The following is an 11,853-nucleotide window of genomic DNA, read 5'->3' on the forward strand; positions in this document are numbered from 1 at the left end:
GCACTTACTTTCGCCCTTCTTCCTTAACTCTTCACCTCTGCGTTGCCGATATACACCCGCCACCCAACACCTCCCACATCCCCGATTTTCCGTGACATGCCATGTGTCTTCGTTCCTGCATTCCCGTCTCTCACTCTCTTGACTTCTTTTTTTTTTTTCACTACCGACCTCCCACTTACCTCCATAGTTTTCTTACGATCTCTTTCTTATAGTTTTGTCATTACGACCCACTTTCTTTTTTTATTCCGATAACTTGGAGAGCAGCTCTGGCAGACAGCGCGGCACAGTATCTTCTCTCACAATGATCGGAAGACAAGGAACAGTGAAAAGGAGAGGTAAAAGAAGCAAGCGTCACATAAACTTGAAAATAAAAACAATAAGCTCCGAAACAAAACTGAGAGGGATTGTTGCCTTATCGCTTTTCGCTGACGCGTAATGTGGAAACTCGGACGCACCGGCAGTTTAGAAATATATATATATATATATATATATATATATATATATATATATATATATATATATACGTAAATAAGTGCGTACTATAGAGCTACGCGCAAAACTACAATGATCATTCTTCCCCAATACCGCCGTCGGTATCGTTGTTCCTATGTCGCGTTTCTTTTTTTTTTATGGGGGGGGGGGGGGGGGGCGGAAAATTTGCTGCCCTTGCGAAATTCGCGGCGGCGTGTCCGCCCTTGCGACCATTGAACAAGGAAACACGAGATCATTGTTATTGGGCTCGTATAGAACTTCCTTCCTCTCTTTAAATTTTCCTTTGAGCTTGCCGCTTCATTTCTTGTCTTCGCCGCCCTTGTAAAACAAATGCGGTCAAGTGTTGAGAGGGAACTGGAACCAAGTACTGCAAAAGTACTCATTGCGATCCCGGCGCCAAATCACTACGAAACAAGATACCCGGCTTTTCGTACGGTGGCGCCAAGCAAGGCGCTGCGTTGCTTTCGATTCGAGGATGGCGCTCACCGTACAAACATGTAAGGAGCTCACGAAGTAGCAACTGAGCTAAACACACACGCACACCGTCTAGTGGTATTACAGGTAACAATGCATTCTTCGTGAAACTGACTTGTCGCACACAGGAAAGCCAGTGACTCAGCTGAAGAACTGACGAAACAAACTCTTCGGACGAATCACGGGATATATTTGTACGTGGGTCGCAGCAAAGAAGCGGGTGCGCCTTTGTGACGCTGTCAATTTTTCTCCAGCTCATCTGCTTGCGTATGTGAGAAACAGATGAACAATGAAAAAAAAGATCATTTGATTTTATTTTAATTAGGCAGATGCACTGATTCGTGTCACCGTACTTGTCCAACAAAAAAACTCGCCTGTCTATCGTCGGTACCTTATGCGGTGAACATTTGCTGCAGGTGATACAGTGAAGGTCACTTTGCAAGCAGAAACAACCGTTACGCCCGCATCTTGTACCACAAGCTGTCGCAAATACGTCGGGCGCAGCTTCAGTAATAGGGACGCGATCGCACTCGGTTTCGTTTCCCCTCTTTCAAATACGATGACAAACATGGTACAGCAATCACATGTGCTGCTGGAAAGTGAGCAGTAAAACGAGGATTGTGACGCGAGCTTAGCTAAAAGACGATGTAACGGTGACGTAGCTTACCTTTCTATAACCGTGTACTCAATCAGAATGGACATGCGTCGCTTCCGATGGCGAGACACGTCAGCTTTCACGGTTTAAATAAATTATAACAAGCTGTATTAACACAATAGCGTTGTTAATGATTTTTTTCGTCCCTCTAAATACTACACGCGATAACAATATTTGCTACGCGGTGAATAAAATTTCAGAAAGCATTAATCGAGTGACGCAGAGAGACTAATACACGCGTATTTACCGCGTGTGTATAACCATAAATAAAAATAAACTAAGCTTGTGGCACTTCCAGTGACACTAGTGATGATTAAAATTGAAGGGATACACTTAAGCTCTGCATTAATTCCAACCCGCTTCTTGTTTTGTTTTTGTTTTTGTTTTTTCACTTTTGTAACGTCCACTATAGCGCTTCAGTCCGCGAGCGTCCCTCCATTCGGGCTCTGCGAGAATGCTTCTTCCTCTGCGGCCGCTAATCGAACCTGCGACATCGCGGTCAGCGGCACAAAAGCCGAGTTATCCGAGCCATCGCTACAGCTGTGCAGTGGCAACCGCTAAGCGGTTCGCCCACCGCAATATAGCCATGATACTGAATGAGCCCTGGTGAAAGCTGCAAGAGGTGTAAACCGGGGCCGCTAGAATCGTGGCGATTCGGTCGGCCGCTGCGGCCGCCACCGCCGCGCACGTCAGAGCCGTCCCCCTCTTTCTCTCTCTCCTCTGGCAACCCGCGCGCAGAAATCGTCGTCAGTGTGCACCTGCGCAGTGCGCTTTTCCGCAAGCAGAGTATTGGCGCGGAGGAGCCAGCTTTGCAGGAGCTCTCCCGTTTCCCCTTTGCTTTCTTTCTTTCCTTTTTTCCTTCTTTCTCCTCTCTCTCCCTCGCGCACTCGCGCGCCCCCTACACACGTCTACACGCGCTAGAGCGACTGCGCGCTTCGGAACACTCGGCAGCGACTGCGTCGGCTTTCGCGACTTATCGTGTGGCAGTACAACTTTTTCTGTCCGTGCCCGCGCGACTTCCCGACCCCTCAAGTCCGGGCTTCTTTTTCATCCCTTTCCCGCTGCTTCCCCCCGCCTTCCCATCACCGAGTGCGTCGAAAACCCGGTCGTGCCGACGTAACCTCGCCGCCTCCATCGAACGAAGCCGCCCGTCCTGATTCCTTCCCGCCTCTGCCGACTGACACCGCAGACGTGCGTCGATGCATCCCTCTTATGTGACCGGTGTTCCTCGATCTCATACAGGATGGTGCGCCTTAGGTAAGCGTTGGCAGTCTGTGGCGAACCGCCTCGTCTTTCGTATGTGTTGGGGTAGCGGTTGTCGGCAACCGCTGCTCTTCCAATGTAGAGGCATTTAGTAGCCCCTCGATTCGTGTCCACTCGAGGGAGGGAGAAAGGAGAGCGATTTGCGGTACGGGAAATGGGGCGCAGAAGTAGAGAGGAGAAGACGGCTTAGAGGTCCCTCACGAAGTGGTCGCGTTTAGCGAACGCTCGCAACTATCTTTCAACGAAGCCAGTGCTGGCATTCTTAGGACTATCAGCTTAAATCTGTTCTGGTACCCTTAAGCCTCTTCTCGGTATCGGGCGAAACTTGCTAAGCTTGCAGAGCAATATATTGATGAACGGTAGGAGCGATTGTCTGTCCTATTTAACATAATGTCTCTTGCGTCGAGAGTTTTAAAAAAGAAAGCAAGTGTCATTGTAGTAACGAGTGACCTTCTAAGCACGAAATGTATGTCATTACTTGAGAGCTCCGAGACTAACGCGCACTTTTTATTGCTAAGTTTCTCGGTAAAAGTCATTTCCGGCCATTATTTTATGCTCCTACGTGCAACTAAAGAACGAAAATTGTCAACTTCTCCTTTATATGGCTTTCCTAATTACATGACGCAGAGCGACCTTTCATTATCCGCAAGGCACGTTATGAACTGTGTGTAATTAGGCGCCGTTTGTAATTAGGTTCATTTAACGCGACTGACAATCATGTCCACATTGTGCTTGATGCAGCCTGAATGATATAGGACGTTAGTGCCCTCTCGCACAGTTTTTTTTTTTTCGAGGTCAGAAATTGAAGCGGCGTCTGAATTTTCCCGTGGAAGGTCAAATAAGAGGCCCATCGATAACGCCACATATCTGAAATAATGCGAACGGTCTATTTGTATCTGTAATACCAGCCGTATTTTCATCCAAGTGCGAACGTTCGCCGTAGCGCCTCGCGGTCAATTTTCCAAAGTGCTGTAGCAACCTTCGCGTTGGACGCCCATGATTGTTTCTTCTTTTTTTTTTTTTTCGGGCGTGGTGTAGCGGAACGGTGTGCATTGACTACGACTGTAACCATGTTCTCTCTGACAGCCGAGCTTTTAGTCTCCCGCTGCCATGCTGCTTCTGATTAATTACCTCGTGGACGTTCTTTATACAAAGCAATGCCTTCATCCCTGGATCCATAAGACGCAGACATCCAAATGTATGTCAGCTACGTTCGCACGGCGACCACGGCAGTCGCGTCACGAGCAGTGGTTGTAAAAGTTTGAAAGTATTCGCCGTCGCGCATTTTTATTGGATGTGAAGACCACTGCTAAGGCTGAGTAAGCAACCTGCAATTGCAATGGTCGCAGTGTGAACTTAGCCTGAAATGCTCAAGTGCAGTGTGTTTTCTCTCTCGGTATTGCTGAAATATGATTATATGTGCCCCCATCTTTCTTTCTTTCTTCCTGTGTGACGGAAATAACTTTAAACTTCAACTTGATTGAACAATCGATCACGATGTAACCTAACTACTTGTCAAATGTGTGAAATGTTGCATGTTACTCTCAGCAGAATTAGCGGCATTTCCTTAATAAACAATTTCTAATGTTGAACAGGATCGAGCACTGGCTGTCACGGTGCTAATTTTTTTTTCTGCCAATATACACGCACCAACAATCAGGGACAAGAACAATAAAATAGTGCATCGACGGCTTAAACTGTCTGCAAGACATATTTCCAGTGTTTCTGTCACAAAGTTTTTGACTGAACAGTGTTTTTTTTTTCTTACTGGCTCTCTTTGTAACTACAGACATCGATTAATCGTCGCATAGTCATCGTAAGATTGGCCCCAAACTTTCTCACATTTCTGGGCAATCTTTAGTAAAGCGTTGCGCCGGCGTCGTGACATTGCCAGTCGCGTCTTTCGTTGTCTCTTTATGGCGTCACGTCACGATCACGAGATTATGAGCTTCCAGTTAGCCTGATTTACGTTTGCCAAAACAGAATGCTCACTTAACAAGACAGATTGCATGAACCGAGGCTCCGTAACGTATGTTTGTAATTTTCTAACCGTATCAGTGGCAAAATAAAAGGAGATAAAAATAAGAAAAAAAAAGAAAATCAAATCTGCCGAAGTCAATGACGAGCAACAGTAATTTTCTCTTTTCGCGTGCTATCTCTCTTCCAACTTATTAAGGGACTGACGTCACGAAGCATCTCATGCGTAATATTGATCCGTCATTATCTAGCATCATCATACTGGCTAAAAAATATAGCCACTCAGACAACGCGTCAGGTAAAGACTAATTGGCTACGCATCGTTCTTGTTGCGATTAACTTTCTTAAAGCACAATTTCCAAATCGTTAAGCATGCAAACTACAAAGCATCGCGCATTGCATGCCACATATAATTTAATGGGTGTGCGCTTTCAGAGCATGCAAAACAGGAAAGAAAGGTTGCCGAAAAAAAATCAAGACTAGAAGACTGCAAACCCAATTTGAGCGTTACCGCACAAAAAATGTGAACAAGCGTGAACGTTTATAAAGGTTACAATGATAAAAGTGCGCGGAAGGCTTTGTGAACATGGTCCTCGCATAGTGGCAACTGGCGGCACACTCAAACGTGTTCGCCACCATTTGCGCTTTTTTTCCCAACAAACTCCGGAGCGAAATACGGCCTTCGAGATCGGGCAAGGTACCACATACAAGTCGAAAGAGAGCACCCCGGACAGGTTTTTCGCGACCGATGTACGGTGCAGAAAACGCGTGCTCATGATTGAGAAGGAAAACGTAAGCGCGAAAGAAACAAGGGCGGCAAGACCAGTACACAGGAAAGCGCCAGCCCTGTGTACCCGTCTCGTTCCCTGTTTCTTTCGCGTTTCTGTTTTCATTCTCAATTATGAACCAACTCGCCCAAGGAAATGTTCTACTAAGCATGCTCATGACACGTGTCGCCGTATACCTGGCGCCTGGTACACGTGTGTGTGTTCTCCCTCCCTATCCCCCTTTTTCCCACCTTCGCCACGGAGCAGCACCCGGCTTCGTGGAAGCCCTCGGCGGACGGCACGCGCATGCTGGGTCACATGGTGCTGAAGAAGAACCTCCAGGAGGGAGGCAGCTCGAGCGCCGCCATCTTGGGCCTCAAGGTGGTTGGCGGAAAGATCCTCGAATCCGGCAAGTTGGGCGCTCTCGTCGAGAAAGTCAAGAAGGGCAGCGTCGCCGACACCGTCGGACACCTCAAGCCTGGTACGCAGACCCCCGCACACGATCCCTGTACAGTACGCGTAGACCTTTCCAACGAAAGCGCTAAGGTCGTTGCAAAACATGCCCTCCTCTTCTCGCTGCCAGTCATGACCAAGTCGCATGGTGCTCTTTGGCCATTTCTGGCCTTCGCGCAAAAAAAAAACGAAGAAAAAGAAAAACGAAAGAAAGAAAAACAATGTCCACCAATCAAACATGCCCTCTGGACGCCTAATTTTTTTTTTCAATCTGAGATTTCACGTACCGGTACCACGATCTGATTTTGAGGCGTGTCGTAGTAGGAAGGCGGGGGGGTCCAGAATAAGTTTGATTGTCTGGGGTTCTTTAACGTGCGCAGCTTAATATAAGTACATAAGCGCTTTTGTATTTCGCCCCCATCGAAATGCGGCCGCCACAGCCGAGATTCGATCCCGCGACCACGACCTCAGCAGCGCGACGTCATAGCAACTAAGCTACCGCGGCGAGTTGTCCCTCTTGGCGGTCGTAAGCCCACATGATCGCCTGCTCAAAACAACTGTGCAGGAACGTGAAAGGATGATAGTTCTCATCTACGAGAGAGTTAGAACAAAGCTACAGAGCAAACCAATACGCGTTTCTCGGAAAACTTGGAAGAAAAAAATTCGACCTGGCGCAGGGATCGAACCGGAGACCAACGTCTTTCCTGGGCGGATGCTCAACCATTCGAGCTAACCAAGAGGCTAGGGGAATCGCGGAGCGAGGACGAGTCAATTGACACTGATGGCAAATCAATTCTGCGCAAATGCGCAAGGTGGCGGAAGTTTCGTGAAAGAGAAAAATTGTCATCCATCCTAAAGTAGTATGAAATTAACAAAAAAAAAAGAAAAAGAGAAAAAAACTAGAAACAGTAGCAACACGTGCTTCTTGTACGCGCGCGCCATAGTCCAGAAAGTACGCGCTCTCGCACATCGGTTTTAGGTGCATAAACACCCCCCAGTTTCGCTCCATGTTTACGCGCCTCGCTTTACGGGGACGCTAAAAGTTAGACACAAAGTCATGATTGGCAGCTTTACCGATACCCTCGAAACGACAAGTTCTTCTAGCTTACGGGGCTTAAACTTAGATGATAAGGAAGAAGCTTGAGAAGATGTGAAACATCCTGGACGAGCGATGGAACAAAATGTGACAGCCTTAACGTTAAGGGACAGGAGGATATCGATGTGGATTGGAGAGCGAACGGTTGTAACTGAATGAATTAGTCCTGTATTCGTCCCTGTCAATTAGGGCATGGACTTCAGACAAAAAGATACAAAAAGCAGCTTGAAAAAATATGGGGCCCAGAAAACAAATGCAGGCATATATTATACAGGGGCAGCAGGCAGGCAGACTTTATTCCATAAGGCAATGACAAAATAACATTTCAAAAGGACACAATATGTAATATAAAACATTGGAGAATTGAAGACCTACAACAAAAGTGCGCACGAGAAAAATGCAAACAAATCATGCATTAGGAAACAGTACGGTTTGATACATTCAATAAAATATTGCTTAAGGGAAGTGGAAGACAGAGTGTAAACATCATGGAAGGCGTCATGCTTATTTAAATGTGTACACAATAAATATTATAGGCTCTGCTCACCGTAGTTTATTCGTACACGCGGAACTAACCATTTATTTGCTTGTCTCGTGGAAATACATTGATCTACGCGTATCATTTTAGAGAGAGCCTTAACATGTTCAGAGACACTTGGCAGAGAGAATATAATAATCTGTACTGAAAAATAATGTCCACCCGGAGAATATTGTATTTAAGAAAAAGGTTATATGTATGAGTTCTGTAAATAAGTGCAGCTGTAAGTCTTATTGTTCTCTTTGCAGATATAGAAGCATGTTAATATTAGTTTTATATGTGCTCGCCCATACCAGGTGAGAGTAATGCAAATGACATTAGAATATCGCATGGTAGATGATGAGTTTAAGCTTAGGTTGAAATTCGTAGCGACATTCTGACGAGAAACTTACAGCACATGACAGCTTTGATGCATGTACCTGATGTGGTCGGTCCACCTCATGTACCAAGGGATTGAAATTTTCTTGCGACTTCAATAACTGCATGATTTATTATCAGTGTTTGATTTAACATGATCATTTTGTCGAGGAGACGAAAAATTAATCATTTAGTATTTTTCGTATTTGCTAGCAATCCATTTCCTCAAGACCATGTGCCTAGCGCACTCAAAGGAGCATTACCTGTGTTTACGAGCTCTTCTTCGGAGAAGTCACTTAGAAAAAGACTGGTCTCGTCTGCCTACAATACGTATGTTAATTCATTGGCTGTACTCACGATGTCGTTCGTATATACATTAAAAAATAAATGGCCTAGAAGGCTGCGTTGAGGAACGCCACATTGAATAGAACGCATATTAGACATGTAGACTTCTATGTAAACCGTTTGTCTTCGGCAGCTTAAATAAGAGCGAAAAGGAGGTAGATAAATCCCACGGGCTCCATATTTTTGAAACTTATACATTATTATCTCGTGATTCAGCAAGTCAAATGCTTTTTTAAGATCCCTGAATTTCCCCAGTGTTGGTTTGTATTCTTCAATGTTACCTAAACAAAGTTCTTTTTGCTATAGCAAAGCTGATTCACTTGACATTCTGTTGGTTGTATGTATGAGCTCTAGTTAGCGTTAGTCTACTTCTTGGTTGTATCTTGGTTGTATCCAGGTTGAACTTGGTAGCAGATAGGTTCGGCCTTAGCTATACCTGAGTTGAGCTTGGTTATGCCAGGTATCTCTTAGGTTATGACGCAATCGATCGGCCAGCTTCGCTGTGTCTCGAGCTTTTCGCGGCCTAGTGCAAGCTTTGCCGTTTTTTTTTTATTTTAATTTCGTGCTCGAAGCGCGAAATCGTCGTCATTTTGTTATTTAGCAAATTTCTCAGCACTAATATTTTTTTTTTACTTTATGTATTTATTTTCGTTGTAAAAGTCTCCAGAAACACACAGGCTGAGTTTTCTTTCATTTACAAATGCAACATAATCCTTCTATTGTAAGAACTTCTAACACTCCTTTTTGTGCGTACATTGCCACAATCTGTGACTTTACGAGGCAGAGGTTCGCGAATTTAAAGATGTCGCCGCTCGTATTTCTGCTTAGCGTTGTCTTCTGGCATTCCAAGCGTAAGCCTTCAGCAAACGTAGTTCTTTGTATTGTGAAATTGTAGTCTACAAAAGTAACTCTATGTTTTTTTTATTTTTTAAGTGTCATTTAAATGCCCTGTGAACAGCGTGGCTACAAAAAAAACCGGTGACTGCAAGCTACGCCTGCATTTGTACGCCCCTACGCCGGCAGTCGTGTCAGAGTTTATTAGTAGGCAGCACCCTATGTTGCGTTAGATGTTATGCTAGGTGATGATCACGAATAAATTCGCATATCATATTGCAATCCTGTCTATTGTTCTGTGAAATTTCTTCTGCCTACGTCCAAAGCATGAATGTACGTGAAACTTAAAGGGCTACAACCGATGAATTTCAGCAATGCTTGAAATTTGGAAAGTTGGTTTCATCTGTTCGGTCTCGGTTTTATACGTTCGTCCTTGTCCGAGTTAATTCCTTACGTTAGCGCAAAAAGATGGAGCTAGAATATAATTCGCACGTACTATATCTTCGTGTTTCCGCTTTTTTTTTCCCTCCTATCTTTTCACAGGAGACGAAGTTTTGGAATGGAACGGCCGGTCACTTCAAGGGAAAACATACGAGGAGGTCTACGACATCATATCAGAATCTAAGCAGGAAATGCAAGTCGAGCTCGTCGTTTCCAGGCCGCTCAGGTAACATGTAGCAAGTGCTTTTCTTTTTGCATAATTTATTTGACGTAACCCTATCGAATATAACGAAGAATTATTACATAACCTGAGAACACTTAAAGAGTTGTTTGCACGTTGTTCACAAGTAACCGAGTCGTCTAAACAATAACAAGTTCGAGGCTCATTTTTTTCCCCTCTTCATTAACTGCACTTCATTTCTCTGTCGTTTGTGCTTCTAAATTTGCAGCGATGCTGGAAGGGGAGACATATCGGACAGAAATATGAGGAGACACGTTTCCGGACCCAGCACGGGGAGCACCGCACGGCGAGGTGCGTATGACAGGATTTAACCGGTCCTTACATTTAACGCGAAAGCATTATATGGCTCATGAGGCGGAAAATCCGGCGTTGGCGTGACCATGCCATGGTCCGAAAAGGCTACGAACCCACGACCATTAATGGGAGCCGTACCCACAACCTTTGGTGTTAATTAAGGCGAATTTAATTAAAGTAGCGTAATTAAGACACTCGAACCCACGACCTTTGGTGTTAATTAGGGCTAAGTTAAGTAAGGCACAGCTAATTAAAGTAGAGTTAATTAAGGGACTCGAACGCACGACCTTTTGTGGGAGTCGAAACCCTCGACCTTTGGTGGGAGTCAAAACCACCACTTTGCGTTGTGCGTACCTTGTGACGAACACCGTTGGTCAGGTCGCGGTGCTTCTGCTGACGTGGCCGCTCGAGTCACGTGACTCCACCAGTGGTGCCACCGGACGTCGCCACACTTCTGATGACGTAGCCGCAATGCTTTCGCATTAATCCACGTAGGGATAATTAAGTGCCCCTTGAATTTTATTAGGTGCCTCTCATTGTATCATGCCGCGATCTCAGCAACCAGTCGATACAAGCTATCCGAAACATGGCGTCATGCAGCAGCCGAGAGACGCACTCACTTGTTGATTACATCGTTAGTGACGACAACTGGGCTAGTCGGTGTATTCGACTTCTTGATTACACTGCGAGAATTCAGTCAAGACGACGTTCGTGTTTTGTCGTACATAGAATACAGAACGAACTGCGTTTACATCACCAGCTAATATTGTTTACCAATGCAAAACTTTATTAGCACTCGCCTTATTTGCGCGTGCATTTTTATTTTTATTTTCCGCCGTGGGTGTCTCTGTTGTGCAGACGTGAGGAAGCACGACTACTCAGACCGGAGGCCCAGCGTTACGGTGACGCCCGGCTCCCCCACGTTAGGCCACAGACCTCGTCGTTCTCCAATACTTGGCGGACGCATCCGGGTAAGCCAGCCAATCCCACTCTTGCTTCTCCTACTTTTTTTTCTTACTCTTCTCCCGCCTCGTCTTCCTGCTATTCTTCCTAAACTTCTTCATTCTCTACTTCTCTGTCATATTCTTATTCATCTTTTTCTTTTCGTTTCATATGCCTCTTCTTCGTTTCTTACTTCTTCTTCTTCCTAACGATCCTCCTAAACTGCTTCCCCTCTACTTCTCTATCATATTTTTATTCATCTTCCCTTTCTTTTCCTTTTCGTATTCCTCTTTTCCTTTCTTTCTTCTTCCTAAATTTCTTTATTCTCTTCTTCTCTATGATATTCATCTTCATTTCCTTTTTCTTTTCCTATGCCTCTTCTTCCTAAACGTTTTCCTCCTATACTTCTCTATCATATTCTTATTCATCTTCCTTTTCCTTTCTCTTTCGTATTGCTCCTCTTCCTTTCTTGGTTCTTCCTCTTTTTCTTCTTTTTGAAAAACACACGAACAGAGATGTTCGTGTGGAGCGTGAGCAGAGGAGCAGCGAACAACCTTATAACAGAGGAAGAAACGACCTAGTCGCACCAGGAGTAGCAAATAATACACTGTGTTCACATAACCAACTCTTTATTCATGTTCTGTAAGCGCAGCAACTAAACAAATACGAAAAAGAAGAGACGAT

The 11,853-nt window shown here is 45.0% G+C and overlaps 1 protein-coding gene across 2 annotated transcripts in view; it reads left to right on the plus strand.

Moving 5' to 3' along the window:
* LOC119450498 (regulating synaptic membrane exocytosis protein 1) overlaps positions 1-11,853 on the plus strand; it is a 130,010-nt gene that overhangs the window by 95,022 nt on the left and 23,135 nt on the right. For both annotated transcript variants that reach the window (XM_037713973.2, XM_037713972.2), the window contains exons 7-10: positions 5,896-6,109; positions 9,795-9,918; positions 10,142-10,224; positions 11,086-11,198. In XM_037713973.2, the coding sequence (XP_037569901.1) occupies positions 5,896-6,109; positions 9,795-9,918; positions 10,142-10,224; positions 11,086-11,198 (534 nt within the window). The remainder of the gene's footprint in view (positions 1-5,895; positions 6,110-9,794; positions 9,919-10,141; positions 10,225-11,085; positions 11,199-11,853) is intronic.

Source organism: Dermacentor silvarum, chromosome 4, assembly GCF_013339745.2.
Source record: "Dermacentor silvarum isolate Dsil-2018 chromosome 4, BIME_Dsil_1.4, whole genome shotgun sequence".
Taxonomy (NCBI): domain Eukaryota; kingdom Metazoa; phylum Arthropoda; class Arachnida; order Ixodida; family Ixodidae; genus Dermacentor; species Dermacentor silvarum.